The sequence below is a fragment of the Triticum dicoccoides genome, chromosome 6B (genome assembly GCF_002162155.2).
Source record: "Triticum dicoccoides isolate Atlit2015 ecotype Zavitan chromosome 6B, WEW_v2.0, whole genome shotgun sequence".
Classification (NCBI taxonomy): domain Eukaryota; kingdom Viridiplantae; phylum Streptophyta; class Magnoliopsida; order Poales; family Poaceae; genus Triticum; species Triticum dicoccoides.
In genome coordinates, this window is record NC_041391.1 from 302,346,105 (window position 1) to 302,358,678 (window position 12,574).

Below are 12,574 nucleotides of genomic sequence, written 5' to 3' on the forward strand. Positions count from 1 at the left end.
AAATAATTAGGTTAGATGACATTACTAGATATTTTATTGGTGTACAAAGTCTCAGTCATCTTGAAGGCCGGTTAGCATTTGCTATCAAGATTGAAGACTCAGAAATTCTGAGTTTGTTAGACTATATATTGTATGCTATAATAACTCTTTCTGTTGATTTTGCAGTTCTATTCTTCATTATGGACATACGGCTGCTCCAAATGACCGGGTACTCTTTTTTTATGATGCTTTGTCGCATTTGATTGACTTCTCTCTATTAGTATTTTACCTGATCAAGCTTTTAAATGTTAGAATTCACTAAATTGAGATTAAGTTGTCCACAGAGCTCAGGTCTCTTTTAAATGAATTTCATACTCCTGATGACTTGAAAATGGTCATGCTTTATAACAAAAATCCTCGAGAAAACGCAAAGCCTTGTATTTTGATGCTAGATAGATAAAGTTATTTACAAGCCTACGGATAGGCCAAGTACAACAACAACACACGCCACACCCCTAAGTGCTCAGCCTGGGGTGGACCCACCGATAAAATGATCCTATGTCTTGTAGCAGTTCTACTCCCTCCGTCCCAAAATTCTTGTCTTAGATTTGTCTAAATATGGATGTATCAAGTCACTTTTTTGTATTAGATACATCCGTATCAAGACAAATCTAAGGCCCTGTTTGGTTCGGCTGTGGATTTCTAAAAGCAGCTGTGGAAAATCTGCTGTGAAAAAAACAGTTGTGGAAAATCTGCTGTGAAAAAAACAGTTGTGGAAAATCTGCTATGAAAAAGCTATAGGTCATTTGGCAAACCAGCTGTATGAGTTGTGACTGTAGGTCAGCAGCAGTGGTGGCACCAGCAGCAGAGAAGACCGGCGGCGCGTGGATGGGGCGGAGGCGTCCGGCGGCGCGGGGACAGGGCGGGAGGGGTTCGGCGGCGCGGGGGCGGGGCCGGAGGGGACCGGCGGCGCGGGGACGGGGGCAGAGGGGTCCGCGGCGGCGTGGGGGCGTCCGCAGAGGAATCAGATTTTGGAAAGCACGTCCCGGGCTGCTTCTGCTCGTGCATGTATTTCGGCTGCGGATTTCTGAAATCGGATTCTGCTCCCTTCGCCCTTTGGTTTAGATTCTGCTGTGCGGCAGCGGAATCCGTCGATAAAAGCTGAACCAAACAGGGCCTAAGACAAGAATTTTGGGACGGAGGGAGTATTTCTCACCTGAAAATGGGGTGTCACACAGACACAGTATACTATACATTTCATGTAGCAAGGAAAATATCTTGGACCCGGTGTCCTTTGACCGCTATGGTTGAACCTGGCCCCCAGCTCAGCTCCGCTGGGAGTAACACTTGAAGGCTGGTTGCTATTGCCATAGCCCACAACCACGTCTCTGCTTGGATGGTGTCCAGCAGCGTGGTGATGCTAGGCCTCTGCCCGTTGAATACGGCAGCATTTGATGCTTCCCAAGCCACTGCTCTGTGAGCATTATCAAAGTGGAAAGCCTTCTTCAGCGACGACTATATGGAGTTCAGGCTGTAGAGTTCATCTACCTTGTTATTTGTCAACTACATTTATCAGTACCACGAGGTCTTGAAATCTACCTATGATAATTTGTAAACTGAATGGTGTCTGTTGTGTGCTACCTTTCATTTATGATATAGACGAATATAAGTTCTCGTCATCAGATACATGTGAACATTGGGTGGTAATGACCCTGGTGACGAGTTATACAATTTTGAATGAAAATTGTCTAGTTGAATAGGCCCAGCATCATAATGTATCCAGCTTACACGTTGCGAGTGATGGCACCAACACAGATATTTATATACAGTGGTAGAAATCCAACAAAGTAATCATAGCTACAACGGTCTTTGATGTAATATTGAGCGTTCTTATTTTATGGGAATTTTTGTATTTTGACTCCTCTTGTAGTTTTTCTTTTCCTCATTGGTAGATGATCATCTCATATATTTTCAGACGCTGAATGATGGAGACATGGCTCTAATGGACATGGGAGCTGAATATAATTTCTATGGCTCTGACATCACATGTTCATACCCCGTAAGTCCTTCGTAACATTCATCTATCTAATTTGGTACACTATTTTTATTTTCCAGTGTCTTTACTAAATGGACCTGCTTTTGTTATCTACTGTTAAAAGTGTCAAGGGCTATGCTTATTGTGTGCAATGAACTGCTTATGAACATCATTGCTACCAGCGGTCATTATTTATTCAATGTTCATATCTTAATCTGAGCACCCTCAGATATCCTTTCATTTTCACTTCAGCCCGATTCTCTGTTACGATTAGTCATGATTTAGTAAGTATTTAGCTGATTTTGGGCCATAGCTGATAATTCTAGAAGTTTTCTTCCCAACAAACCTCGATGCAAGCTGGAACATTTTTCTGTTCATCACATCTTAATATACTGTTTGTCTAGTGACATCACCTGAATGAGTTTTTGTCTTTTCAGATAAATGGGAAGTTCAACAGCAACCAGGCAATAGTATACAATGTAAGTACTTGTGAGAAAGTGCTTTTCTTCCTGTATGTGAATTAGAGCCTGGACAGGCTGTTTGAATCTTTATTGATGCAACACTGACTATTTTACAGGCTGTCCTTAAGGCTCATAATGCTGTCATATCACACATGCAGCCTGGATTAAAATGGGTTGATATGCACAAGTAAGAACGATTGTTACTTACAGAACCACGCAATTTCTGAACATCCTTGATGGGGTTATCCAAGAATGTTTACTGTTGGCCTCTGTGTTAGATTTTGCAGCATCTTTTGCTTTGTATAATGCTGATACACCCTTTTTTCTTCTGTTTGTCCATCCTTGTCTATTGTAATGGCTTACACGCCATTTGATCTTTTTTGCAGGCTGGCCGAGCAGACAATACTTGAATCTCTCAAGAATGAAAAGATTATCCATGGGTGCGTGTGTGAGAGCTGCTCATAGAACTTAAATATGATAATATGTAAAGCTACAATGCTGACTTCTCTATTCCCCGGAATACAATTATTTCAGTGATATTGCTGATATGATGGCTCGAAGGTTGGGTGCTGTTTTCATGCCTCATGGTCTTGGGCACTTGCTTGGAATTGACACCCATGATCCCGGAGGCTACCCTGAGGTTGAGATATGGATTTTACCGATGTTTATGCAAGTTTAATCTTTATACCTACCTCCCTGCAACCGAGTTTAATGCTTGTTTTTTGACTTTAGGGCTTAGAGAGACCAAAGGAGCCAGGACTGAGCTCCTTGCGGACCATAAGAGAACTTAAAGAAGGCATGGTAAGTAATTACCTTTCTCATTAATTTATGAAGATTTAGTAGCACAAAATACTCTGGCAATTTCAGGCGCACTTTTCTGAGAAGTGGCTAGGTTGTCGTGTTAGCCAGTAAAATTTATGAGCTGTTTGGGACTCTCTTAATGTGTATTCTTTCGGACAGACTATTGACCATTTGGGTATTCAAACAAGATGACACTAAGATTTATGAGCTGTTTGGGGCTCTGTTCATGCGTATTCTTTCGGACAGACTATTGACCATTTAGTAGCACACATAACCACAATATGCACACATAACCACAATATGTCATATTTGCCTGGTATTGTGGTTATGCTTTAACTGTACAACATCATGCATAAGGTCCCCACAACTTCTGAAAGTTAATACCTTTTCTGTTATCAACTCTTCATACCCAAGCTGCTTTGTGTAGGCAGTTAGACATCAAGGCCTCGAGACTTGTTGTGATATAGTAATCACAATGGATATTTTGAAGATGACAAACTTAAATATATATCATGCAGAAGAGCATGGAAACATCTAAAGTTCTCCGACATATATATCGATGTATATCTTCTCCTATTTTAGCATATGCTATCCGAGAGTGAGGATAAGAAATGAAGTACAACATAGATAATTTGAACAATAAATGGTCGTGGATCCTCCTTTGAATAGTACTGTATTTTCTGCATCCATGTTGAGAAGGGTGTGTGTGGGCATCTTACATATAGTTATAACAAGCATCTGAGCTCACATGGTTTTTGAACTGCAGGTTATTACGGTTGAGCCAGGCTGTTATTTCATCGATGCTTTGCTGAGGCCTGCCAGGGATGATCCAATTTCCTCAAAATTCTTCAACTGGGAAGAGATTGAGAAGTACAAAAGTTTTGGTGGTGTTCGTATTGAAAGTGATCTGGTATGTCTTGCTTGGTTGCTCTCCTCCGTTACATAGTAAAACAACTTCACTCTCTTAATTGCTGGTGCACCGCTAGTCCGCTACTTGTAGTAGGTATGAAGTAATGCCAACACATTTGCTCTATTATTGATCTCTCTTGGAAAAGTTATACTTCCTCCGTCCCAAAATATAGCGCTTATTAGACTTTTCCATAGTCAAACCTTGTAAACTTTGACCAAGTTTGTAGAAAACATTGTCAACATCTGGAATACCAAATAGGTACAATTGATTCATGATGGAATATATTTTCGTATGGTATATATTTGGTATTGTAGACATACATAATTTTCTAAATAAAGTTGGTCAAAGTTTGTGAAGGTTGACTTTCACGAAAACTAAATGTGCACTATATTATCCGCATCTACAAGAAAACAGAAATTGGTTGGCATATGTTGATAGACCTCGATGTTGCAAGTGATCTTGCATAGATTTTAATGTGTGTGCTACAATGGAGATGATAAAAATGTCTTGTTCCCATAAGAGTCAAACTTCAGTTAGGGCACACTTCCGAGTTCGGTTACTGAAGTACAGAGATTGGAACAACTTAGCTCTGAATCTTGAATAATTTTTTGAAGTGCTAAATTTTGTTGGGCTAAAATGTGGACTACTGTTCCATGTTCAGCATTCACACTTCACCATGCTGGCATGCTCCAAGAACCAAGCATTACCACGGTAGTGAGGTTTTATACTTTGGTCATGGTTACGTGCTTTTGCTGGTAACAAGGTCCAGAAATTTTAGCATGTACATGCGGATGGCAGTATAAAAGGAAAAAAAGATACTGCCAGATTGCTGATTGCAGAGTAAAGAGACATTTAGTTATCACCAGTGCACAGAGTTTCTCTTGACGTCTCAAGAACTCAACAGTAATTTCTGTAGCATCCACATTGCATTGCCTTTACAAAGTGCTAGCCTTGTCATTTACTCTCTCCGTCCGGAAATACTTGTCGAAGAAATGCATAAAAGTGGATGTATCTTGAACTAAAATACGTCTAGATACATCCATTCTTTCGACAAGTATTTCCGAACGGAGGGAGTACATGCTAACAAGATATTCCATTGCTGCAGTATGTGACGGCACAAGGATGCAAGAACCTGACAAACTGCCCCCGGGAGACCTGGGAAATCGAAGCGGTAATGGCTGGCGCGCCATGGCCTCCACGTGCTTCCGTGACAAAAGCAGAGAACGGACTACCCAAAGCCTGAGCATTCGCTTGTTGATGCTCCCTGGGCGAAACATAACCGTAAAAATTGAATGAACGAAGTACTCCATATAGGATACTTTAATAAGTGGGTGATGGTTTCGTATGCTGTGCTGTTGGTTTGGTTTGAGTGAGGATAAATTAGCATGTTAAGTTCTATTCCCTCCGTCCCAAAATTCTTGTCTTAGATTTGCCTAGATACGGATGTATCTAATACTAAAACATGACTTGATACATCCGTATTTAGACAAATCTAAGACAAGAATTTTGGGACGGAGGGAGTAAATCTGGTGAAGTCAGTTACTTGTAGCTGTCCTATGTGGACTCGAAAGGTTGAAGGCTCTTCAATTAGTTCGACCATCTCTGTTGAGAACCTGCAACGCTATTTATCATGAGAAATCAAGCGAATGAGCATGCAACGGCCCTGTTTGGATACTCTAACTTAGTTAGAAGTTAGAGTTAGATTATAACTATAAACTAACCCTAAATTAACTCTAACAAAAAGCTGTTTGGATGGTAGGGTTAGATTGACAATAAATATTCTTTCTCAATTATTTGACTACTTTGGACCCTGTTTGAATGGGAGGGATAACTTTTTTTACTAATTTTTCTAGTGGGCCTAGAAGAACTAACCCAGATAAGCTCCTCTATTGTGGGCTAGTTTTTTGGGATGGGTTAGATCTAACTAACCCAAACTAACCCATCATGTTTGGATACTTTTGTGTTATTTGAGTCCCAACTAACTAAAACTAACTCTAACATAGGAATCCAAACAGGGCCAACATTTGTTTGTTTCATGTTATCACAAAAATAATATGGTTTGGTATACTCCCTCCGTCCCGGAATTCATGTTGCAGGTGTAGTACATTTTTTTTTTTGCATTTTTGTCCTTCTACTTACAAGCTCTGGAAATAAGGCCCCCGTCTCCTTCCTTCCTTCCTCCTCCCGTTGCTTGCGTTGCCGCGGCCAGCTGCCGCAGCCAGACGTATCCAAGAGAAGGTCATGAGCCGCTGACGATCCTGCCCACGAGTAGGACCTCCGCCGCCAGCCGACGAGCAGGTCCTCCGCCACCCACCGTCGCCGCACGAGTCCGCTTCGCCCGCTGCTGCTGGTGGTCGTGGCCGACGCCCTCCGATCCCTACCCCCGACCCCGGAGGTCTCTGCCTTTGCCCTCTGCCTCCTGGTACTGCGCTCTGATCAGCAGCAACAAAAGTAGAGTAAAATTGATCCGCATGCTGTGATCGTGTTGATCAGCAGCAGCAGAGCTCCAGTAGCAGCTCCCATGTGCTCCCCTGCCTTGCTCCTTGTGCTGCCGCCAGAGCTCGTGTTCCACAGGAAGGAAGAAGAACGTAAAATTCAGTTAAAATGTCAGGTTTCAGGTTTCAGTTGATCTGTACTCCCAACCTTTTTGACAGTACAAGCAATGCCGTTTTGACAGTAAAAATGGGGTATAATACAACATGACTGAACTTAAGGACATCTTTTAACTGAAATTCTTTGGTGTAATTTCAGTTATCTGAAAACAACAACTTTGCAAGTTGAGATTTAATTTACAAGAGTATCTTGAACTTTAAAAGTGTAGTCCTAACTTGAATATTTACTGTAAGATCAAGAGCTTCATCTTGTGAAAAGTGTTCAAAACTGTAAGTGTTTGTGCAGTCCTAATTTGCTGTAAAAGAGTTAGTGTTCGGTTCACAGTATAAATTATAATGTCAAATTCAGTTGACAGTAACTGAATTTTTAGTAGTCCTTAATTATCTTGTAATCCGAGACAGTACTAATTTCAGAGTTCATAGTCCAATGATGCAGCAATTTGTTCTACAGTGAATCACAGTGATGCATCAATGATGGCGGGATAATTTGCCAACACAATTTCTTCAGTCTAGTGAACAATTTTTTTCTACTGGATCTGCAGTGGACAAATTTGCCAACCCAATTTGTTCTACTAGTACTAGATCTACAGTGAAGAATTTGACGACACATTTTCTTCAGGCCCTAACTGACAACACAATTTCTGGACTTGTTGTGATGTTATGGAAGAGTTTCCAGGACTTGTTGTTCTGTTATGGATGGATGAAGTGTTTGGAACCCTAGAGATGGGCAGAAAATGTAGGGCACTTCTATTTGAAACAGAATCAAGTCAATAACAAGTTGGGGATTCTTCAAAAGATAAAAGAAAAAAAGGTACAAGCTGGCGATGGAGGGAGGTTCAAGAGTCAAGAAGACAATGAACCTAGCCTAACATGCGACTGAAACCAATAAAGCTGAAATGGAGCAGAATTAATTGGCTACAAAACCATTTAGGGGGTGCAGCTTCATGTAGTTTTCATCTCCTAATAAAATGTACTCCATCAGCTACAAAACCCTTGCAGGGAAAACTTAATCCATCTGCTCAAGCAGGGAGTATGCAGCCTTATTGTTTATGTTCGAAATACGTCCGTGTAGTTAGATATAAGGAGAGATAAAGATAGAACAACTTAAACCTATTATGACTTGTCTTGTACTCCAAGTCTCTCCCTCACATGTATTCTATATATACCCCTACGAGGGTCAGATCAATACAACACAGAAACATTAGTCATCCAATATTTTCTGCATGGTACTAGAGCGGTTAGTCTCACGACGTCGATCCTAGGTTCCTTCCACCACTTCCGCAGCGCGCCGCCCCCGGGGAGATTAATCTTTTCTCCCCGGGGACGCGGCACTAGATCAGTTACATAGACTAGATCGGTTCTATACATTAGTTTAGATCAATTTCAAAATTTTCAGCTTCATAGATTAGATCCAATTTAGCCACAAATAAATCCCACGATCAGATCAAATTCCGGTGAATCAAGTTAATGTACACGATTGTGCGTGCCTGCGGCAACGCATGGGGCACGAGGTGGACATCCGCGTCGCAAAGGCCAGTTCGTCTGCACTGACCAGGGACGACGACGCGCTTCGGCTCGCAACGACGACCAGCGCCAAGTGCGCATGGGCTCTACATCGACAATCCGCCCAGCCATGCCCCGCACGGCCGCAGTCCATCGGCAAGAGCCTGCAGCCTCATCGACTCCATGGCCCATGCACGCATCAAGCAGCAAGAACACGGCCATGTGCACATGCATACGTGCGTGGCAGCCACAGGCCTGACTCGCCATGATGAACATGCGTATGGCATGAGCCATGGACTCCAACCACGGCCCTTCTGCAGGGTCGACCGGCAACGCGGGCGCCTCGCTGCTGTGCGGACACGCGCGTCCGATCACGAGAGGGCGTCCCTCTCACGCAGAGATTTTGATCCGATCTACTCCGCTCCACAAGATCTGCAGCTACTTCGGTACGTACATGGCGGCTACACGTCCGGCTACACCGAGCCGACCATCGCAGGACCGAGGCCAACAACAATTCTTCACTGAACCCCGACCGACTACACCGACCGATCTGCACTGCATCAAGCCGATCTACACTGACCCCGTGCCGCATCATCAAGCTGTAAGACTACGCCAGGCTAGAAGCCAATATACTTTGTCGAGTACATCTACAAGAAACGACCATGACATGCACCGTTCACACAACAGGCTGGTGTGGAAAGAGTGCAATTCTTCATCGACTTCTTCAGCACGACACGATATCGACACCCGTCGCCACGAGGGACACCTCCAAGTGACGCATCATCGTCGACACGCCGCTGCATCACCGACACTTCATCGCCAAGGTCTTCATCAACGTGGTCATCATCATCATCGTCAACACACCACCGCCACCTCGTCCACAAGATGGACACCTAGTGTCCTTTGACAGACTTTTCTACAAGACACGACCTCGACGACGGCAATGACCGCGTCACGACAACGACATCGACCGCGTCATCCACGGCGGCACGACTGCATCGACACGGTGTCACTTCAGTGTCGACCCTACACGGCCACACGATTCTGGCAAAACCGATGTGTGCTCGATGGGCTTCCTCCGGTCTTGGCAAAACCGGTGGACTCATCGCCGACATCACCCTCTGACATCCGCAAGGTGCATCGTCCACGTCTGCAGCTCCGTCGTAGCACATTTTATTTGCGCCTTCAGGCTTTGTGCGGCTTCATCATCCACGACGACCACACCATCGACCACGACTACCTCGACCACGGCTACATCATTATGATCGGCTACCTCGACATTGACATTAATGGCTATGTCTACATCAACATATCGGCAACAACTCCAGTCAACAGCATCCGTGTCGTCACCAGCGTTCACGCCACTCCCGCTGTGACTGCGGGAGGGAAGAGAGAGGAGAGACAAGGAAGGCACCAGAAGGGGACGCAGTCACCGTCCTAGGTGCCGACCCATCAGAGATGCAGGTCATGATGGTGAAGCGGAGAAGATGACGCGAGCATGATACTTCAAATCCAGTCGCAATCGTCCGTTTCACTACCGCTATGACCGAGGGGGACTGTTTGAAATACGTCCGTGTAGTTAGATATAAGGAGAGATAAAGATAGAACAACTTAAATCTATTATGACTTGTCTTGTACTCCAAGTCTTTCCCTCACATGTATTCTATATATACCCCTACGAGGGTCAGATTAATACAACACAGAAACATTAGTCGTCCAATATTTTCTACAGTTTACACTTTTGTTGCTTCATCCATGAGGTATGATGGAGGAGTATAGTTTTTTTAAGCAAAACAAAGTATAGCTAGGAGTACAATTCAGTAAAAGGAACAAGATAATTCAAGCATACTGTTGAGGATATAACTACTGAGTGTAAACCGCCCAGGAGGGGCCGGTTCACGCTCAACTATATTGAAGCCTATGAAGACAAGAAGATGACGCTTTACTGATAAAGCTTAGAGGCCCAGAGCCCAAAGGCGGGTGCCCATAGTGGTAAACCGCCACAATTGTATAACTTGTATTGTAAGTTAGGGAAAGAGAGAGACCAAGCCAAACACTTGTATGAGTCGGCCTCGGGACTCTGTAAACCGGCCGGGCGTCAACCTGCGTATATAAAGGGACGACCCGGCGGCGGTTCAAGGACAACACACAATAATTCGAGACTCAGGCAAAGCGTATTTGCTCCCTGGTCATCGAAATCCCAATAATTCCATCACAACTAGACGTAGGCTTTTACCTTCATCGAAGGGGCCGAACTAGTATAAACTCTCGTGTCCCTTGTCCGGTTTAACCCCTTCAAGCTAATCTCGTTGGATGCTCTCGTGTCCCTTGTCCGGTTTAACCCCTTCAAGCTAAACTAGTATAAACTCTCGTGTCCCTTGTCCGGTTTAACCCCTTCAAGCTAATCTCGTTGCGATGGCTCCATGACTAAGTCCTTTCGCTAGGACATCTGACGTGATATTTCCACGACAGTTGACGCCCACCGTGGGGCTATCGCACGATGGTTTCGAGTTCTTGAAGGGAAACTTTGAAGGAATCAAGGGGTACGTGGTTGGCCGGATGACCAAGAGTCGTCGCGGCAAGCTCTACATCGACGACGCAGGATGGGGCCCCGAGGCCGGCTTAGTTGAGTATGGGTACCGGGTCCCCATTGGCGGAATTCACGTTTTCATTGGCAAGATCGGTGAACCGGGCCCTGAGCCGGACATCTCCACCGACCTCGTCGAGACGGCTCAGCGTTCAAGTCCTGCCCGGGTTCAGCCTGCCGTGAAGCGTGCGTTCGTAGGATTCATCCATCGAGCGGAATCTGAACCGGTGTCAGATGGTGAGACAGCCGTCTACTCAGATGGTGAATCGTCCACTGGTGAAACCGAGTCGCTATACCAACTGCACGATGGCCGGTTTAAGGGATATTTCGATGGCGACAGTATTCCGGGTCCCCTTGAACCGCCAAACCGGTTTGCGATCTTCATGGTCGGTACACAGCCCACCGTGCAATCTTCATCTACAACAGCAATGGTCTCCGGATCAGTAGCCGCGGCAGGAGGCCCGGCGCGCCGGCCGGCTCAAGTTCTTGCTGGTTTACTGGACGATTCGACGGCACTGTTGACCACAACGGTGACTCCAGAGACTCAAGTTCAGCACAATGCAGATGTCATGAAGCTAAGGGACTAGATAACTCAGGCCAAAGTAGACTTGGCAGCTGAGGAGGCCAGGATGGATGAAGAGCGGGCCGCTTTGGATGCCCAATCACAACTGATCCAGGCACAAAACTACCGGCTTATGTTGGATCAGAACGCATCAAACGACGTTATGAGAAGGAAGTACCGGTCTTGATTGCCAATTTATGAGGGTCTGAATCTCTTCAGTACGCCAGGAGCTGGGCCTAGCAATTCGACAGGAGTAAACCGGACCGAGACACCTAGGGCGGCGCCCGATCAGCCACAGACGATGGACCCACCTCAATGGACGGACAACCCGCCGCAGTATGTCGCAACACCGCTGGGTCACTTTTCCAGTCCTTTGGATAACATGATTGCAGCACCATCATGTTTGGCGGCTATTCCGATGGAGGGTGATTCCTTAGTAGCGATTGAGACTCGACGAGCCAGGGATCTTCTGCAAACCGCCGTGGTACAACAGCAAGCTTATTCTTACAGCCGAGACAGGATACATTCAACCCCTCGTCCGAGCAAGAGTTATAGCAGGCACATACACGAACCGGCCGTATCAAGCAGTGCGCGGCGTCGTGATGCCCCTCGAGGGCCTAATCCAGCGAACGGCGGTTTGAATGCTCAGGATGTGGTGGATAATGGCAGAGCGCGAAGGAGGCCGCATTAGCGGCACAACATGCGGGTCGTCATCAACCCGCCCCGGTTCAGCCAGCGGCGTCAGTAGAGCGAGGGACAGGGCTTGCCTTCAGCTCTTGGGGAGTGCCGTGTCTCATCCCGGCTCTCCGTAATGTGCGGTTGCCCAAGGATTTCAAAGGGCCACACAAGGTGCCTAATTATACCGCCGATCAGCCCCCCGAGGCGTGGGTTGAGAGTTATGAGATGGCAATGGAGATGCTAGATGTGGATGAAGCGGCATGTGCAAAGTACTTCACCATGATGTTAGAAGGAACGGCTCGCACCTGGTTAAAGAGCATGCCTGCTAACTCGATAAGTTCATGGGATGAGTTGAAGGCCAAGTTCATAGCAAACTTCAAAGATACATACAAGCAGCCTATGTCCATTGTAAATCTGGCGGCTTGTGTTCAAGGAGAGAATGAATC

The 12,574-nt window shown here is 45.4% G+C and overlaps 1 protein-coding gene across 7 annotated transcripts in view; it reads left to right on the forward strand.

The window, feature by feature from the left end:
* The window catches only part of LOC119322807 (xaa-Pro dipeptidase-like), an 11,559-nt gene extending 5,754 nt beyond the window's left edge, over positions 1–5,805 (forward strand). For all 7 annotated transcript variants that reach the window (XM_037596331.1, XM_037596335.1, XM_037596332.1 and 4 more), the window contains 9 exons: positions 166–208; positions 1,955–2,038; positions 2,452–2,493; positions 2,592–2,662; positions 2,862–2,915; positions 3,010–3,115; positions 3,208–3,276; positions 4,043–4,186; positions 5,292–5,805. In XM_037596331.1, coding sequence (XP_037452228.1) covers positions 166–208; positions 1,955–2,038; positions 2,452–2,493; positions 2,592–2,662; positions 2,862–2,915; positions 3,010–3,115; positions 3,208–3,276; positions 4,043–4,186; positions 5,292–5,429 — 751 coding nt within the window. In that variant the 3' untranslated portion in view covers positions 5,430–5,805. The remainder of the gene's footprint in view (positions 1–165; positions 209–1,954; positions 2,039–2,451; positions 2,494–2,591; positions 2,663–2,861; positions 2,916–3,009; positions 3,116–3,207; positions 3,277–4,042; positions 4,187–5,291) is intronic.
* The last annotated feature ends 6,769 nt before the right edge of the window (positions 5,806–12,574 follow it).